We start from the raw sequence: 21,326 nt of genomic DNA on the forward strand, positions 1-21,326 counted from the left end.
TCTGTTCCTCAGATATATCAAACTTATTTCTACCTTAGGCTTTTGCATTTGTCTGTTCTATCTCCTTTTCTCTCCAGTTTTTCAAGTGACTGGTTCTTTTTTGTCATTCAGGTACCAGTTCAAATATCACCTCCTCAGAAAGGCCATCCCTGACCATCCATCAGTATTCTTCTTGATATTGTGAAATTTATTTGGTCTTTGACACCATTTCCTGTCTTCCAACTCCTATAATTCCTGGAAACTCCAAAGGGATGTCTTTCTGTATACTAATGAGTTGACTCATGCTGGTAGCCTTTAGGCAGCTTCAGGAGGTAGGACTGATCACCGGAAAGACCAAGGCAGGATTTCAGCCCACCCACAACCTCCAGGAAAGGGAGAGGCGCTGCTGATGGTTAAATTGATCACCAATGGCCAATGGTTTAATCAATCACGCCTATATAATGAACCCTCCATTAAAAACTCCCAAAGGACAGGATTTGGAGATCTTCCAGATAGCTAAAGGAACACATGGAGGTTTCAGGAGGGTGGTCTGCCCAGGAAGGGCAAGAGAAGCTCTGTGCCTCCTTCCCCATACTTCACCCTATGTATCTCTTCATCTGCTGTCTATTTGTATCCTTTAAATATCCTTTGTAAAAAACTGGTAAATATAAGCATTTCCCTGAGTTCTGTGAGCCACCCTAGCAAATTAATCAAACCTGAGGAAGGGGTTGTGGGAATCTCGACTTATAGCTGGTTGTTCAGAAGCATAGGCAAAACATCCTGGAACTTGCGACTGGCATCGGAAGCAGGGCGATGCAGTCTTGGGGACTGAGCTATCAGCCTGGAGGATCTGATGCCATCTCTAGGTAGATAGTGTCGGAATTAAATTAGAGGACACCCAGCTGGTGTCTACTGAAGAACTGACTGCATACTTACTGGTGGGGGAAAACCCCCATACGTCTGGTATCAGAAGCATGTTGTGAGAGTATAGTGGGAGAAACTGAGTTTTTTTCCCTACTTAAATATCCATTTCCCAATGCCTGTGGTCATTCAATTACGTCACTCAACTTTATTTTCTTTATAGCACTTATACTCTGAAAAAAATAGTATTTGTTTGCTACATGGCACACGCCTAACCTTTAAAAACTGAATATAAGTACAGACTGGAGTGCTAAAGGTTCGAATTATATTCACCAACTAAGAGATAATACATGTCTTATTAAATTTCTGTTATGTACTGTTACTTGCATTATCTCATCTAAAACATTACATACTAGGGGTAGTATTATTCATAGCATCCTAGAACACCTAGGACAGTAAGGACTCAAATACTTGTTGGTGAATATGAATTAAGAACACGGTGTGAAGCTGGAATTCAAATACATATGTGATTCCAAAGCATATAGGTCTTTATTCCACAATACACTATTTCAGTAAACATGCACCCACTGAGTCATTAATTATAGAAGAAGATATTCAACTCTGGTTTGCATATGTGCAGAATACTAAATTATTTTACCACTAAAAGGACAGAGGCAAATTCAAACTACCTAGCTCTTCTCCAACATATACATAAATAATGCTAAAGGAAAAGTATTAGCTAGAAGGAAAGCATGGTTCCCCCCCCCCCAAGATGGCTTACTAGAGACATCAGACATCAGTTCTCAGAAAGATGAACCAAAATTACAGGTGAATAATCATGGCCCAAGTGGAATACTGAGGAAGGAGTGCCAGAACCTATAGGAGAACTCATGAGAAGAAGCTAAGGCACAGAAAAAGGAAGCAAGAGTTTGACAGTGATCAACCCCCAAGGAACTTGGAGTCTCATGGAAAGGGCAGGTGGGGGTGTTTTTATTTCCCCTCACCCCTGTGGCAGCCTGCTGTATTCCAAACTGTTGGGGAGCCCCTCTGCCCTTGCAAGCCCAAGGTCTGCTGTATGTGGCAATTTGGAAACTTCTTGAGGGCAGAGTACCAGGCTGCCAGCTTGCACAACAGGGTTGCTTGCCAGACTAGAGCCCAGGTGGCGGGCACCTTAGTGGTTGTGCACCCTTGTGGGCCTCTGTCCTGCCTAGGGAGTCTTAGCCCTTGTGTGTCTGCAACAACAGAGACCTGCAAACATCCCCCAGCACCCACTTTGGACTGCAGCAACCACAAAGGGCTGGCAGGTCTCAGGACAGCTGTAGGATTCCCAGAGTTCTAATCCTCTGGGTGGGCAGACCCTAGGGGAAGGGAGAACGCAGTGTGTCAAAGTGCCCCTTGGGACAAGGGAAACCAGGCCAGAGCGCACTCTCGCCTCTGCTACAGAGCTCCTAGCTTGTGAGCTCAAAGTGACTGTGTCCCTCCTAGCAGAGATGCAGGTACAGTGCTGGGCTCTGTATGGAAGCAGATGGTTCTTCCTAGCAGTTAGGCTGCACTGTTGCCCAGGAATAGAGATGAAGACTAGGACTCCTTCCCAACTCCCTTGCGGACACAGCTGGGCCTGTTCCTGTTTGGTAGAGGTGCACTGAGGGATAGCCCTTCCAGGGCTTTTAGGGACAGATGCACCACGACTGACAGTGTGCCCACCATGCCTGGGCTTGGATGAAGGGTAGGGCTCATCCCCCTCGGTACACAGCATTCCAGAAGTGTACCATAAAACAAATCTTAACAAATTTTTAAAAATCAAAATCACATCAAGGGTCTTGTCAGATCACAGTTGAATAATGCTAGAAATCAATATGAGGAGGAATTTTGGAAACTGCAAATACATGAACATTAAACAATGTTCATGCTCCAGAATGATCACTGGGTCAACGAAGAAATTAAGACAGAAATTAAAAAAATTTTTGAAATGAATAAAAATGAAAACACATATCCCAAAATCTGTGGGATACAGTAAAGGCAGTGCTAAGAGGTGAGTTTATAGCATTAAATGCCTACATTAAAAAAAAAAAAAAAAGCAACAACCAATGAAACGAAAAGTTGGTTCTTTGAAGAGCTACAACTGGTAGACCTCTAGGTAGATTAGCCAGGAAAAAAAAAGAAAAGATTCAAATAAGCACAAACTCAAATGATAAAGGTGACATTACAACCGATACCACAGAAACACAAAAGATCAAGAGAGATTACTATGAGTATCTCTATGTGCACAAACTAGAAAACTGAGAGGAAATGGATATATTCCTCGAAACATACAACCTCCCAAAATGGAACCAGGACGAAACAGAAATCCTGAACAGACGAATAATGAGTAGTGAAATTGAATCAATAATAAAAAATCTCCCAAAACAACAAAAAAAGCCTAGGACCAGATAGATTTACCGCCATATTTCACTAGACATATATACAAAGAACTGGCATCAGTCCTACTGAAACTGTTCCCCAAAGATTGAGGAGGGGGAATCCTCTCTAACTCATCCTATGAAGACAATAACACTCTGATGCCAAAGCCTGGCAAAGATACAACAAAAAAAGAAAACCACAAACTAATATCCGTCATGGACATAGATGCAAAAATCCTCAACAAAACACTAGCAAACTGAATCCGACAGCACATCAATAAGATAATACACCATGATCAAGCGGGTTTTATTCCAGGGATACAAAAATGGTTCAACATATGCAAATAAACAAATGTGATTCAACACATAAACAGAATTAAAAACAAAGGCCACAGGATCATCTCAATAGATGCAGAAAAAGCATTCAACAAAATCCAGCACCCTTTCATGATAAAAACCCTGAACAAACTAGGAGATGAAGGAATATACCTCAAAATAATAAAAGCTGTATATGACAAACACACAGTCAACATCATACTGAATGAGTAAAAGTTGAAAACATTTCTCTTAAGTACTGAAATAAGACAATGATGCCCACTTTCACTACTCCTATTCAACACAGTACTGGAAGTCCTAGCCAGAGCAATCAGGCCAGAGAAATAAAAGGCATCCAAACTGGAAAAGCGGAACTCAAATTATTTCTGTTCACTGATGATTTGATCTTATACCTTGACAGCCCTAAAGACTCCTCCAAAAGACTCCTAGATTGATGAATGACTTTGGTAAAGTTTCAGGATACAAAATCAACATACAAAAATCAGCAGCATTTCTATACACTAATAACTCAAGCTGAGAATCAAATCAAGAACTTAATCTCATTTACAATAGCTACAAAAAACCCCAAAATAAGTAGGAATGCTTTTAACAAAGGAGGTGAAAGATCTCTAAAAGGAAAACTACAAAACACTGATGAAAGAAATTGCAGACAACACAAATGGAAAAACATTCCATGCTCACAGATTGGATTAAACAATATGGATAAAATGACCATATTGTCCAAAGCAATCTACAGATTCAACACAATTCTATCAAATTACCAATGTCATTTTTCACAGAATTAGGAAAAAAGATCCTAAAATTCATATGGAACCAAAAAAGAGCCCAAATAGCCAATAAGCAAAAAAGAACAAAGCTAAGGGGCATCATGTTATCTGACTTCAAATTATACTACAAGTCTACAGTAACCAAAACAGCATGGTAGTAATATAAAAATAGACACACAGATCAATGGAACAAAATAGAGAAGCCAGAAATAAAAACACATACCTACAACCAACTTATCTCAGACAAAGTCAACAAAAATACACAGTGGGGAAAGGACATCCTATTCAATAAATGGTGCTGGGAAAATTAGATAGTCATATGCAGAAGAATGAAACTGGACCCATACACAAAAATTAACTCAAGATGGATTAAGACTTAAATGTAAAACCTGAAACTAAAAAAATCCTAGAAGAAAACCTGAACTCTTTGGGACGCTGGCTTAGGCAAAGAATTTATAACCAAGACCTCAAAAGTAAATGTAACAAAACCACAAACAGACAAATGAGATTTAATGAAACTAAAAAGCTTCTACACAGAGAAAGAAATAATCAATAAACAGACATCCTACAGAATGGGAGAAAATATTTGCAAACTATGCATCCAACAAAAGGCTAACATACAGAATCTTTAAGAAATTCAACTCAATAAGAAAAAAAGCAACCCCATTAAAAATGGACAAACGACATGAACAGACATTTTTTTTAAACTTTTTTTTTTTTTTTGAGACAGAGTCCTGCCCTGTCACCCGGTAGAGTGCAGCAGCATCATCATAGATCACTGCAACCTCAAACGCCTGAGCTTATGCAATCCTCCAGCCTCACCTACCCGAGTAGCTGGGACCACAGGCATGTGCCACAATGACCGGCTAATTTTTTTTCTATTTTTAGTAGAGACAGGGTCTAGGTCTTACTCAGGTTGGTCTTGAACTCCTGAGCTCAAGCAATTCTCCTGCCTTGGCCTTCCAGAGTGTTAGGATTACATGTGTGAGCCACCGTGCCAGGCCATGAACAGACATTTTTCAAAATAAGAGGTACAAGCAGTAAACATATCAAAATATGCTAAACATCATTAATCAACAGAGAAATGCAAATTAAAACCATAATGACATACTATCTTATGCCAGTCAGAATGGCTATTATGAAAAAGTCAAAAACAACAGATGTTGGTGAGGATGGGGAGAAAAGGCAATGGTTATACACTGTTGGTGGGAATGTAAATCAGTACAAGCTTTACGGAAAATGGTATGAAGATTTCTCAAAGAACTAAAAATAGAACTACATTTGATCCAGCAATCCCACTACTGGGTATCCACTCAAAGAAATCATTACATCAAGAAGACACCTGCACTCATATTTTTCTCACAGCACTATTCCTAATAGCTAAGTCACAGATTCAACCTGAGTGTCTATCAACAGATGATTGGATAAAGAAAACGCGGTGTGTGTGGGTATACATACGTGTGTGTGTGTGTGTGTGTGTATTAAGTATGAAATGTCCAATTTCCTTAAGTACTAAGTTTGACAGCTGATATCTCTGACATTTCACTTTGATTGACATTTCTTGTTTTATGTTTATCGTGAAGGAAAATCCTCATTCTTTCAAAAGCACATTTTTGCTTGTGAATGTTTTTCAAGTTTTTTTTACAGCAATCTTATGAAACCATGGATAAGTCAAAAATTCACACTATTTTCGAATATGAATTCCGTCATGGAATCAGTGCAGTGCAGACATCAACGAAGTGTTTGTGAAGGATGTGGCTATTGAAGGCACAGTATGTCGATGGTTTGAGAAGTTCCATCCTGGAGATTTTAATCCTGAAAATGAGCCACATAGGTAACCTGAGACCAAGGTGGATCATGATGAGCTGAAAGCTGTAGTGGAAGTGAATCCATCTCAACCTATGTGTGAATTAACACAAGGTTTGACGTTACTACTTCAACAATATTGGACCATTTGAAACAAACAGGCAAGGTAAAGAAGCTGGATAGATGGGTTCCACATGAATTAAATGAGCATCAGAAGAGAAATCATCTGAAAGCTTGCCTTTCTTTGCTGTCATGACATAAAGGTGAACATTTCTACACCGTATTTTCACATGTGATGAAAAATGAACTCTTTTTGACAATTACAAGTGTTTGGCACAATGGTTGGATAAAGATGAAGTGATGAAACACAGTCCAAAACTCAATATTCATCCAAAAAAGCTAATGGTATCTATTTGGTGGTCCAGCACTGGAATTATCCACTACAGCTTCATGAAACCTGGTCAGCTGATTACTTTGGATGTCTGCTGCAACCAATTGGATGAAATGATCAGGATGCTTATGATTAAGCAGTGGAGACTGGTCAACAGAGACAGGCCAATCCTCTTGCAAGACAACAGTCGACCACATGTCGCATAAACAGCACTGCTCAAACTACAGAAGCTGGACTTGGAAACTTTCTGTCATTCACCATATTCACCACCTTGTGCCAACTGACTACCACTTCTTCCAGCCTTTGGACCACTTCTTGCAAGGAAAAATATTCAATTCTCAGCAAACTATGGAAAATACCTTTTGCAATTTCATTGCTACTTGCTCTCCAGGCATCTTTGCTGCTGGCATAAACAAGCTACCATTAAGATGGCAAAACTGTGTTGATAGTTTAGGTACATACTTTGATTAACTGTACTGCTTCTTGTTTGAGACATAATAAACTACACTTTTAATTCTGAAATCGGACATTTCATATTTAATAACCATATATTATATGTATTTATATATATTTTATATACACACACACATAGCACAGACTACTACTCAGCCATAAAAAAGAATGAAATCATGTCTTCTGCAGCAACATGGATGGAACTGGAGGCCATTATCTGAATAAATAAAATAATTCAGAAATAGAAAGTCAAACACCACATGTTCTCACTTATAACTGGGAGCTAAACAATGGGTACATATGGACATAAAGAGTGGAATAACAGACATCGTAGACTCCAAAAGGGGGAAGGAGGGATGAAAAATGAACTGTTGGGTACAATATATGCTATTTGGATGATGGGTACACTAAAAGCCCAGACTTCACCACTACATAACATATCCAAGTAACAAAACTGCCCTTGTATCCTCTAAATCTATTTTACAAAAAAGAAATAAAGAATGCATGGAGTATCTTTTCCCATAATAGGTAGTTTAAAGTCCTAAATAGCACTTACAATTCAGAAAAGGGAATACAGCAAATGTTGGAAGCCTTTTCTAATCCTGGGTGTTAACCTCAAAGGAGTGGGAAATGAAGTTTGGGTATGAAGGTAAAGTGATAACATTATCTCAGGAATATTCGAAAGAAGAATCCCTAGACTGCCTCAAAGTGGAGAAATATGTAGGGAAGAAAAGAGAATAGTAGGAATAAGAATAGATGGCAGAAACAGAATTTTGAAGCAGTTTTCACTTAGAAGTAAAAATGAAATTAAAGCATCAAATGAATTAGAAAATTGCTACTCTTAAGCTCACCCTGTATTAAACATCAGATAATGACATCATTTAAATGGTAAACTGATGTGATCTCTACAATGAATAAAAAAACAAACCTGTAAGAGTAGATCCTCAGTTTCGTTAAAATACTCATTGTAAAGTGACAGAAGGTTGGGGAAAAGATCATTTCAATGCCAGATTGATTACAAATTAAAACCAATGCACCCCATATTAAACCACCTCTTACTCAAGTCCCAAGTACCAGACTCACCGATCTTCTAAAACTTTTATGGTTTCATGAAGAACTTTTTGTTGCTCTCTCAGCTGTTGATTTTTGGTGAAGAATTCTTCTAGTCTTTGAGCATCTCTGAAAGTCAAGAAATAAGTTTTTTTCAGGGAAAAATACTCTAACAGCATAATTCTGTTATATAAGAACTCTAAAGTACAGTCTCACCACTTCTATGTCATGAATTTCTTGTATCAAAACAACTTAAAAGGTGAAGTCTGAATATCTTGTTAAAGTTCAAATTATACTAGAATTTGCTCTGTAGTAAGTATTTTTACGTATCATAGAAGTATTATCCTAAATACCAGACATCCATTACACAGTACTGGAATACAGAGGAGGGATTAGATTCTGATGCTACCATTGACTCAACTTCATCAAAATGGCTATCAAAATATACACTTACTGTTTTTTATTATTTTTTACATATTTCTTAATGTAAATAACAAATTATCTTTGTTCACATCATCTCTATTCCAATTATAGAGGATTTATACTTTCTATTTTATTAATTTGTGTTCCTCAAACTTTTTACCTGGTCTGACTTTTAAGGCAGGTCTTACAGTGGTGTTGAAGAACATGCACCCTAGCCTAGATGCCAGATGGGTTTGAATCCCAGCTCCATCATTTACCAGCTGTGTGACCTGTTCCAATTAACCTAAACTTTCTGTGCCTCAAAAAATGCGGATACAATAGTATCTCTCTGATAAGGTGTTTATGAGGACTAAGTACTAGTGTATGTATAGGACACAGAACAGTGCTGGCATATACCTCTTTTTAAGTGTTTACCATTATGATTTTATAGTCAGGAAAAAAAAATTGATAAAGACATATAAAATTTTCTTTTAGATGAAGCTGATTACCTTCCAAAGTTGTGTCATATTTTATCCCTCCATTATTATTTTTAAAAATCACATTATTAAAAATAAAGTATGTATACATTTTAATTCTAAGAAAACCTGTTAGAAATTTAATTGGGATTTTCTGTGCGGTCTTGAAGCTGAAAATATGGGACAATGCTGTGATTCAGATATCTTTCCCCAGTCCCCTGAGGGGTCTAACATACATACCAATTCAAATAAGGGTGGCAAATCACTCCACCATAAAAAGTAGCTAATATTCATGTCAATTAAGTGGTAAACATAATGGGCTTCTACTATAACAATTGCAGGAATAATTTTAAAAAGTCCTTATGAAAGCAAATTGATGAATTCCAAAAAAGAATCATGCAATTTCAAAAATAGGTAAGAGTGGAATATATTATAAGACAGGTCTACCTTGGACCTCATCCAAAGGAAGAGTTATTACCATCCTGTATATCACCAACTTCACCTCTAAGGCACGCTCCATGCCACTGGCAGCATTTTACTAGAAAATAGGTGGGCTTCTGTCTTTCTGAAGTAATTGAACATTTTAAATATAACTGGCATATGAAACTGGGTAGATCTTGTATATGAAAATGTAACTAATAAGAGAGATAACAAACCATCCCTTCTCTGTCTCCCTTACACCCCCATGCACCACATATACCAGTCTTCTCATTACTTTAAAATCAAATGTCATACATAGGGGTGGGGGTGTGGGACTACAGGGAGAAAAACAGGAACTATTATAATAATACCACGAATAAAGAAAATGAATGAACAAAATGATATGTTAAAGTTTAATCTCTAAAGAAACTATTTGTGATGAGGAATCAAAAGCAGGAAAATAGCACTGGCACAATTGCAGGATATTTTTTTCTTTATAATTCTTTAAATTCATTAATTTAAAAAATAATTTAAAAGAAAATAAAGGTTTATTTGTAGATGGGTAGTTTAGAATTTCTAAATTTCTCAGCAGCTAAAGACAATTTTCTTAGTAAGTGCTAGAAAGCTGGGTGGCTAAATATGGTAGATGTCAACTTTATTATTTCCTCAGTTGAAAACAGTATAGCTACTGTTTTTCTTTAAATAACAGCTGATAATCTGGATGATCAGATTTACTAACTGATCATTAAGAAAGTCAATCAGTTAGTAAGTAATGGATATATAATGGTAAAAACAGATATAGCCATAAGTAGGCTAAAAGAATGAGGCAGATCAAGCTTAAGTATAACTTTTCAAATAACTTCACAATATTCAACAGTTAATATTTCCATGTGTTTAATTTTGTAAATGAATGTGTGTGAAAGAAAAGCATTAGCCATGTGCACAGACAACTTGACTCTCAGCAAAACACAGGTCTTAAACAATTGAGGAACAAACAGTAAAGTTATTGATTTATTTTCTAAATGCTCCTTCCAGATGCAAATCCTCAAAGACTGAGATATCTTACAAATACAGATATTCTAACAATATGGAGATAAGACTGTATATTGTAAAATATACTGAGAAAGGAGGATTATGGTAATATAAGTAAACCCAAATTCCTGGTCCCACAACGCAAAGATCTAACTTACTCTGGGAATGGTTAAATAAAGCATCCCTTTAATTTTCTGATTACTCAGGGAATTTAGCTACTTACTTGTGCTTCCAAAATGTACAGCCCCAAGCTACCTGAGGTACACAGGTACAGGGTAATTAAAATAATTAAAAGGCTGCTAAGAGGATCAAATGACTCTATAAACTGTACAGTAACGTAAGGCATTACTATCAGCTACTGAATAACCAGTTATGTTTCTATTCTTTAATATTCAGAGATGCTATAGGTGATTTTTGAGAAAGTAATATTTAATAGTCATTTATAAGTTTAAGAAGCTTTTTCATGTGGCTGTCTGGTTGTATGTGTAGAGAAATGTATTTTATATAAAAAGTCTCCATTATAAAAAGTATGTTTGTAATAAAGCAAATCTAGATAATGCCTAATCACTGAATCTGTAGGGAAATGATTCTGAATGAAGCTAATATAAAACACTATTTTATAGCTATAAATTTGTAATTTAAAATAGTAATATTTTAGAAAATAAAATTACTAGGTCTAAATGAAAGAACCATTTTAATAAAACAAATTTGCTTTAATAAAAACATTTAGTGAAGGTAGCTTAAAATATATAGCCGAATAGCAAACACAATGATTTCTGGCTTTTAGTACTGCTTCTTAAAAGTGACCAATATTTTGATTCAAAAGGATGTCTTCCTTAATCAATAGTTGTTAATCCAGCATTTATAAGATCAGTAACTTCAACATGGAAGCAAGGTACAATATAAAGAGCCCACTGTCTAATTACTAATCAATTCTCAAACATTAAGCCTTTGGTATTAGAAAAGCTCAAAGGCAACAAGAACTCCTATATGATGTTATACATAAAAGGGGAAACTTGTTGAATAGCTCCAACAAACAATAATTTGGCTATTTTGTTTGGTATGTATTAAATCACTATACCAAGTCACTGATAGTACTACTCCTCTTCTGATTAACAATGCTTGTAAAAGCCATCACTAGGTGGACTATAACAAAAATGAAGATTTAAAAACAATAAACAAGTGTTATTTCATAATTTGACATTCCAAATTATTCAAAGAAAATATTTTTTACCATTGAAGTAAAGCCTATTTATTCCTAAGTAAAACAAAAAGTCTCACTAGCACTGGTGCTTACTCGACTGTGGAGGGTGAGGTGACCCCAAGCTGCCACCACCATAGGCCATGAATTTAGGAATCTGATGCAAATGCAGCATGTGATCACCTACAGTTTGTCACCCTTGAAGCAGTGTGCCTTCACCAAGGGAATCCCCAAGGTGCTGTGCTGCACTCGGGTGCCTGCCCTTCGCCTGGGTGCTGCCATTTGTAGTGTTTTATCTTGTCCACACATGGGGGACCAAGGGGTTCGAGAAATCCAAGAGGAAGAAACCAAATGCCTAAGAAATTGACAAATGAGCACCTCATCTGGATGATGGTTCCCTGTCTCTGAAATCTGAAAGATCCTTTTCTGGCAGAGGAGTCTGCATTGTAGTGTCTTGAAGACACAATAAACTTCCTATGGGCAGCACTGTTGTGATTTTACATTCTTGCTGTGACTGCTAATATTTAAGTTCATGAAGCTCCCCTCTTCAGCATGAGTCCTGAACAGTTTTCCCTAGTCTGAGGTTTTGGTGAAGCAGTAGAGCTCACCCTTTGTTCTATCATCTACAAAAAGTAGCTGCAGCTAACCATTTGTTGGTGGCATGGGCTGTGGGGAGTACTGGTTTGCGGCTCTCTGCTCCCATAATGAGAATAAGGTCTAGTAACTATATTGGAAAAAAAAAAAAAGTCTGACTATAGTGACATTTTTGGCTGTCTACCCAACAACCATTTCCTTTTTATTCCTTGCTAAAAGAATCCTGATTTTCTTCGGTATCTAGGAGCTGCCTGGAGAAAAGTTGATTTCTCCAGACCTAGGGGATGAATCTTAAAAAAAAAAAAATCTTTCGTTTTTTAAAATGCTTCATTTTGAAATAATTTGACTTAAAAATAAGTTATAAACAAAACAGAGTACTTGTATAATTATCACCCAGCTTCTCAAAATCATTAACATCTTGCATAATCATAGTATAATTACTAAAATAAAAAAAACTCTAACATTGGTAAAACAGCATTAAGTAATTTAAGACCTTATTCAAATCCGACCAACTGTCCTTTCATATTTCTCAGGTCCCATCCGACGGTACATTTGTCTCCTTCAATGTGGGACAGTCTTTGCACCCTTCTTTGCCCTTCATGATCTTGACACTTTTGAAAAGTACTGGCCGGTTATCTTGTTGACTGCCCGGCAATTTAGGCTTGTCTGATGTTTCCCCATAATAAAATCTGAGCTATGTATTTTTGATAAGAATACGACAGAAGTGATGTTGTGCTCTTCTTATTGCACCATATCAAGAGGTCTATGAGATTGACATATCTCACTAACTGTGATGCTAATTTTTGATCATTTGATTGAGGTGGAGTCTGCCAGGTTTCTCTGTAATGTTACAATTTTCCCCTTTATAATTAATAAGTATCTTGTAAGGAGATATTTTGAGTGATTTAAAAAATTTGCAAATAATTATTTCTCATCATACTTTCATCCACTTATTTTAGCCTCCACTAATGATTCTTGCCTTTAACAATTATTGCTGTGATGTTTTCCAAATGGTGATTTTTTATTTCCATCATTCTCTATATTTATTAACTGCAATTCTACTAAGGAAGAGCTATTCTTTTATTCTATGGGTAATATAATTCATTATTATCATTACAGGTTGAACATCCCTAATCCAAAAATCTGAAATCCAAAATGCTCCAAAATCCAAAACTTTTTGAGCACCAACATGCCACAAGTGGAAAATTCTACAGAGAAATAATTAGCACAAACTTTGTTTCATGCACAAAATTATTAAAAATATGGCATAAAATTACCTTTAGGCCATTGCATAAAATTGCCTTCAGGCTATATAAGGTATGTATGAAACATAAATGTTGTGTTTAGATTTGGGTGCCATCTGAAAGATATCTCAGAATGTATATGAAAATATTCTAAACTCCAAAAAAATGCAAAATCCAAAACACTTCTGTTCCAAAGCCCTTTGGATAAGGGATATACTCAACCTATATTTCATTGTTCAAGTTGTCCTAGAATTTGCTGTTGTCCTGTATTTGCCAAAAGCTTGTGTTTACAAGCTGTCGTCTATATCTTTTTGACATGCTCCCATTACTTTTTGAGCATTTCTTTATTTTCTGGCACTGTTCGAAGAGACGACTAGGAGATGGGGCTGAGACCAGATGCAGGGGCTTAAAGATCAGGTACAGATGTTAAAATAAACAACTTCTAAGCAGAAGCTAACTAGAGGGGCTGATAACTGCAGGCCAGAACTGGCTTTGACTTGCTTGTCAGATATCTCTGCCCTCTTGCATGAACTTTGACTAATTATAATATGATTTACATTGTGGTTTTAAAATTTCTCTGCCCTTGAAATCACTGTGACAGTTCCAAGACAACCATATAATATATGAAAATGGGAGGGAACCCAATTTTAGAAATTACTACCTAAATTATTAGTAAAAGCCAACCCCTCTGGTGTTGAATATTCCTCCCCTCAATCACTAAGACTACAAAAGATCTAAAACCACTTCCTCTCAGTGAAGCTGCTCTCTTTTGAGCCTGCCCGCTCTCCTCCCTAAGACTGTACTACTTTTGCTTTTAATAAAAAAGCTGTCGCTTGCTTGGCTTATGTGGTGCATCCTGAAATTCTTTTCCCCACTGAACATCAAGAACTTGGAAAAATCTCCACTTGGAGGCAGGTAAAAACACCACACAATATTCCAGCTCATCTTGTACTTTGTGTGCTCCAATGCCTAGAATTAGCTATTTCTGCAGAGTACCTTAACTCTTTTTACTGGAGAAAGTTGTTTAGAAAGCAAGATCAGAGCTTCAGGAGTATTTATTACTACTGGGGTGTTATTGCTTCTAGGCCCTCTAAATAGAACAAGCCTAGGAAATATATGTACATTCTCATACACATTAACACAAATCTATACCTATTTATATATTTTTAAACCATGAGTGCATGCTGATAATTCCAATTCCTACCCAGTAGCACAGGATTCATCCTAGCCTGCCCTCTTTTTGTACTTTGTGACCCGTTTTTTCTGATAGTGAAAATGTTGGCTCTGATTACTGGCAATGTATTTACTAATATTTACTAATAATATTACTAATATTTATTAGTATTAGTATATTACATTAGTATTACATTAGTATATTACTAATATAATATTTACTAATATTACTAATAATATAATTAGTAATATTACTAATAATATAATTAGTAATATTACTGATACTAATATTTGCTCAATCCTAAAATACACTATAAAATAGTATCAGAATCTTTATTAGCCTGAGTCAATCACGTCCAATTCAATTCCCTTTGTGAGTTATTGTTTAGAATTGACCACACAATTACGGTCAATGAGGTAAAGAAGTCTGCTGGGGGCTGCTTCTGGGAAACTTTTATAATAGGTAAAAAGGGACCCAAGGATGTTCTGCAAGTGATGACTAGAATGATGATGGCCATCTTGCCATTTTGCGGTGAGGGAATCAAGACTAAGAGGGTGAGCCATAACACTAAGGATGGCAGAGAAGACAGAAATAATCTAAGTCTTTTATGATTATGAGTCACTTATTAATCAGTCCTAGAATGTCCCTTCTTTGGGCCTTCTATGTGAAAGAACACATTTTCCTTACTGTAAAAGTCACTTCTGCTTGTTTTTGTTTTTCACAGTAGAAAATGTCCTACCTAATAAGATAACATCCTAAATTTACTATTCAGAAAAGGTTTCATTTCCTCTGCAAGTAAAAAACAAGCTCTCAATTAGGGAACTAAACACAGTTCTACTACAGAAACAGAGATATGAGTTCTTCCATGGTTAATGACATCTTAAGATAGGAGCATGTATACTTTTAACAACGAAAGGTTCCAGTGGCCCTATACGGACAGGGCAAGAAAAGAACAAAAAACAAGCAAGCAAAAACAATGAAAGGCATTTAAAAGTATTACTAATGAAGACGACTCAGAAAATTATTTTAAACAAAACTGTTTAAAAATTTTATGATTTTATATTTCTGAATCTAAGTTCACTTCCAAACACGACTTTCTATTTGTAAGGAAAAATTTCCCAATTTTCATTTTCAGATTATAACAGAGAAAACAACTAGGTGTTCTGATGAATGGTTAGTAACTCTAGGTTTCAGTTACAGCCTTGGAAGCTTTAGAACATGAAGTAACTGAGGCTCATATGTATATACCGTAAAGCAAATGTAAAATTATTACTCACATGATATTGATTTTTGTTATTGGTGCTATACTCTATTACGCCATCTGTTTTAGATTCCTGAACGTGGAAGCTCTAAAAAACCACGAATAAAATCTGCTCCTGAACTTAGAAAATCAGAACTGATTCAGGGCTTAATAACCAAAACAATTCCAGGGATATGCTAGTCATTTCAAACTACTTAAAATGAGTCCTAGAATACTTATATAGTTTGTTTCTATTTCTTATATGAGTTTAGAAATCCCAAAATTATTCTGCTCCCTCTCTGGTAGAATTTTGAATCCAGGTGTTAATCATAACTGAGAAAAGAATGCCACTGACAGACCAAAATGAGCTTATAGGTCAGTTGTCACTTTAATAAATACTTAATGAAAATAGATCATATATGTTAAATTAAAATGCAAATATCCATATGCAAATATTAACTAAAGCTATACTTAAAATTATAAAGTTAATCCTTCTACTTTAGAATATTGAAAAAAAATTGCCATCAACTATCTAAGGCCCACATTAAGTAAAGCTAATTCTTTATAAATAAGATATTGAGGCCAAACAGGACATCAGTATCAATTACTTTATAAATAAGACATCAATGTTACACACTGATACTTACAAAATTCGTTCCTTTTTCAGTTTGGTTACCTTTACTTGTAAACCTGAAAAGTAAAAAGAAAAAAAACAGTATTTTACTATTTCTAAAAAAGTTATCTAAGTTCTTTTATGGGCCAAATGCTATACTGTTAAGTCACTTCTGTCTGGTCTCTGAATAACGAACCAGGTCCCATTAGTATGTAGACAGTATTCCCTTTACTTACACCCTGAGGTCACAAAAGTATATCTGCAACATTTTTGCTTTTAGTCTATCATATGACAGCCAAGTGGAATGAAATTTTCCCCACTTTATTTCCTTTCTAATAGCAGGGGAAAGCATATAATTAGAAGTTCACTATAAATGAAGGTCTATGTTCTGACACAGCCTATGTATTTGCTCACAGCAATGGTGTTTATGTAGGCTCAAATCTTCTGGGATTAAACTAGATTGTGGCAGGAAGTCCAGGATTAGGAGCAAAATTGCTTACAGATAAATACTTAACAAAGGACACTAGTGTTTTTCTCTCAAGATATCTGTTACAAGTATTTTTAATTTTAATTAAGTTTGACACAAAACATCAGAGAAGAGTGGGAGTCAGGTAGTTATTGAGAAGAAAGCAAACTGATAGACATTGAAACTGCAAGGAAGGACATAGAGAAAATAGGGTGACATTTCTAATTTACATGAATAGTAATTAACAAAAGAAGAAAAACAGTCAAACAGATGTGAAAATACATATAACATCACTAGCAATGAATATAAATGCAAACCGATACAATTACTTAGCAAAATTATAAAAATCATAATACCCAATATTGATTAAAGTATCAAAAACTATACTCCCATACTTTGCTGAAGGTACTGTAAATCCGTATGATTCTTTTGGAAAGCAACTTAGCAATATGTCAAGTCTTTTTCATAGGTATCTCACTTCTTAGATTCTAACCTTTAAAGAAACTCAGTCATAAAAAATAAATAACAATTTTATAGCAAGCAAAATACTCAAAATAAAGGCACATTCAAGTAAAAAAAATATTTTTTTTTTTTTTTGGAGACAGAGTCTCATTCTGTTACCCAGGCTGGATTGCAGTAGCCAAATCATAGCTCCCTGTAATCTTTAACTCCTGGGCGGGCTCAAGAGATCCTCCTACCTCAGTCTCCCAAGTAGCTAGGACAGGTGTGAACCACCACGCCTGGCTAATATTTTTATTTTTTGTAGAGATGGAGTCTAGCTATGTTACCCAGGCTGGTTTCGAACTCCTGGCCTCAAGTGATCCTCCCACAGTGCTGGGATATAGGTGTGGGCCACCATACTTGGCCCCTGTTAAAGTAAAATATTATATAACCACTAGATAGAATAATATGCCAATATTAAAATCATTAAAAAAAATTAAGTCAATTTAGCAACAATAAACTGTTTGAAATATAAATGTATAATACATGTTAGACTTGTATAAGTCTATACAATCTATGATTAAAACTATTTCAGTAACTTCTTATGGAGCAATATAAAAATGAGTATAAAATTGAAATTTTATTAATAAACAAAAAAAGAAAACTTCAAAAAACATACAAAAACAACTAAAAAGAAACACACCAAAAATCTAATGCTAGTTGAATTTTTCTAGTTGAATATTGCTTTTCTTCGATTTTCTCTATGCACCCTATTTTCTACAATGTGATTAACATAAAGGAGGGGGAAAAAAAAACCTCTCAGCATTTAGTTTTTCATTCCTAAATCGGTGCTTTTTTTATTCTACAATTTCCTCAACTGTAGATATTTTATTTACCTTTTAAAATAAACTGCCTAGAAAATTTAAAAGTTCTATATTTACTCAAGACTTGAAAAGTCAAAGATTATTTACTATTTGCCTTTGGTAGTTCATGGATTCTAGTAAGTTAAACATTTAGAAAAGCTTTCCATATAATTTGTGTGGAAACATTAGTATATTTATCATTTCTAAGAACAGAATTTTTCACTGTTGAATTTAGTACAATCTTTGGGACAATATAATTTAGACAAATAAAAGTTTTTAAAAAAATCTATAGGTTTCCCAACCATGGTCACACAGACACTTATGGAAAGGCTACCTCTTACTGCCTCGGTGGCAATGATTTATCCAGGAAATCTGGGTATTGTGGAAAAATAAAGGCTGTGGAGAATTTTTTCGGTGTTACACCTTTGCCCTATATCTCAAATTTCACCTCTAGGAAATGTGCAACTGATGTGACACATGACACATTTTACCGTCAATTCTATGGCCTATGATTTGAGTAAATAAAACGTTAAGAATAAGATGGTGAAATAAATGTTACAGATAAACCTGTACTCGAATGTTCACAGCAGCTTTATTCCTAATAGTCAAACATTACAAACAACCCAAACATCCTTCAACGAGTGAACTGTTAAAAAAAAAAAAAACCAACCCAAACATTGGTTGCATCCATGTATCACATACGCTATTGAGCAATGATAAGGAATGAACTATTATTGATAAGTGTATCAATTTGGATGGATCTTAAGGGAATTATTGCTGAGTTTAAAAAGCCAATTTCCTAAGGTTACAGTCTGTATGATTCCACTTAGACAACATTCTTGAAATGACAGAACTGTGGAGATGGAGAACAGATTATGGGTGGCCAGAGGTTGGAGGGATAGGCGGAAGAAAGGTGGCTGGGGATTTAAAAGAGTGGCATGTGGGCTCCTTGGTGGCAGTCACAGGAATCTACACATGTGATTAACTTGCACAGAAACAAATACATACACACACATACACACACACAAGTAAACACATCTAAAATTGGTGGAATTTGAGTAAGGTTAGTAGATTTTATCACTATCAGTGTCTCAGTTGGGATAATTAACTATAGTTATACAAGAAGATGCCACCATTGGAGAAAAACGTGTAAAAGGTATACAAAAGCTTTTTGTATTATTGCTAACAACTATGTGTGAATCTACAATTAGCTCAAAGTACAAGCTAAAAAAAAAACCAAAAGCTAAAATGGGAAACTATTTGCCCCCTTGGAGCGTTGGAACACTATTAAAATATAAAACATAATAAAGGGAAACTTATCTTTTACAAATTAAAAATAAAAACTGGTATAATCTTTTCATTTTTAAAAATCTTTTCCATCTGTCAAGTTCCTAGCCTGAGAAGCTTTCTTCTCTTTCAGGTAATGACGACAAATCCATGAGACCTTGAAAGTGCTTGGTAAAGCATCAACTCATTCTTGAAGAACTATGAAAAGAAGAATTTGTGACCCTACTATGCCAAAAACTAGAGTCAGCAGTTTTTCTCTCTTCTTCCCTTCCCAAAATGTGTGAAAATTTACTTGTTGACAGATTTTATTGTTTTTAATTTTGGCTGACTTCTAAAAATCAGGTCTGCCTTTAGAAGTGAAAAGTGCAGCCAAAGATGAAGTGGATTCTTGCCATGAACCATTTTAAGAAAAGAAACAATAAGATAGAAAATCCATATAAACTTCAAAAGAAAATTCTTGGGAAATATGGAAAGAACTGCTCTTTTATCTCGCAAGCATTCAACACCTGTGAGGCATTTGTTCTGTCACGCAGATCAGCCCTGAAACAGGTTTATGTGTGTATCTATGTGTGTATGTTTAAATTTTAGCATTTGCTATTCATCAAGTCAATTAGGCATCTACAATTAGAACCTCTATAAAGTGTGCTTTAATCCTGCTCCACACCCAACGGAAGGAATGAGGCTATACAACAATGCAGCTCCTGTACGAACAGGTAGTCTGTTCAACAAAGTATCAAGGATTGTAACACTGGCAACCTGAGATACCTATTGAGGAAAGTGTTCAAAAGACCAAGTACTGTACTACAATTAACCCTACACCCACTCATATATGAATTTTGGAGGAAATGAAACGATTAAAGGCCTGTATGTGTAGTTATAATAAACCAAACAAATTTAAGAGTTCAGGAATGAGGCAATAATTCAACTTGTTATACATAAACAAAAATCATTGCTATGTTAATTCTTACTTATTTTAGTTCTCTACCTAGAACAAACCATATGTACTGTATGTACTGTTAAACAAGTTATTTATGGTTTTGAATTATAAAAAATCCTAACATCACCTTTCTTGACAAGAAGTGGCTTTATATATATAAATCAAGTAATTTAACTTCTACCAAAAATACTACCACTGCTAGTATTTTTATAGTTGCCTAATAAATTATTTCAATTTCAAAGTGTAAACTCTTGTCTTTAAAAGATGCAGCCATATTTAAGATGTACTCACTTTAAGATTTAATTATCTCAAAATTGGTTAAATTTTTTTGGTGGATTTTATTGAATTTACAGATGTAAATTCAAATAACAAAATAACAGGCACGAGAGTTGCTGATAGCATTCTTGATAAATGGGACATTGATATTATGGATCAAAATTACATGCAATTCCTTTCATTGTTAATTTTTATAGTCTTAATATAAATGTACTCTTTTTGGAATTTTTGATGAAACATCTAAGAAAATAAATGGAGCAATCTAAAACTGAATCAAGAAATACTTATCCTGTCATATTAGAGCCTTTATACTTTCCCACTCCTTCAAAGGGGTTTGAATTTTGCCCCCTAAAACCTGCCTATTTTTCTATGAAACTGATTGCCATGTTTATCAGATATAGAAAATATAACAGCTGAGATGCTGATGGCAAAACCTGGCATGGACAAGAGGCCATTTATTTAAAAAGTGGTGTTCTAAAAACTGAATATTCTAAAATTTGATTATCTGTGTTTTTAATAATAAACCTGATACTGGAAAAGATTTTAAAACGCAAAAAATCTTGTACCCAATCGAATACACATTACGACTTCTAAAATTGAAAGAATTCTGAAGTTTCT

The 21,326-nt window shown here is 35.3% G+C and overlaps 1 protein-coding gene across 1 annotated transcript in view; it reads right to left on the reverse strand.

The window, feature by feature from the left end:
- Nucleotides 1–21,326, reverse strand: part of RBBP8 (RB binding protein 8, endonuclease) — an 89,677-nt gene that overhangs the window by 55,657 nt on the left and 12,694 nt on the right. The window contains exons 3-4 of the mRNA XM_069468182.1: nucleotides 16,473–16,515; nucleotides 8,076–8,171 (exon numbers count right to left, since the gene is read on the reverse strand). Coding sequence (XP_069324283.1) covers nucleotides 8,076–8,171; nucleotides 16,473–16,515 — 139 coding nt within the window. The remainder of the gene's footprint in view (nucleotides 1–8,075; nucleotides 8,172–16,472; nucleotides 16,516–21,326) is intronic.

Source organism: Eulemur rufifrons, chromosome 5, assembly GCF_041146395.1.
Source record: "Eulemur rufifrons isolate Redbay chromosome 5, OSU_ERuf_1, whole genome shotgun sequence".
In the NCBI taxonomy this organism is placed as follows: Eukaryota; Metazoa; Chordata; class Mammalia; order Primates; family Lemuridae; genus Eulemur; species Eulemur rufifrons.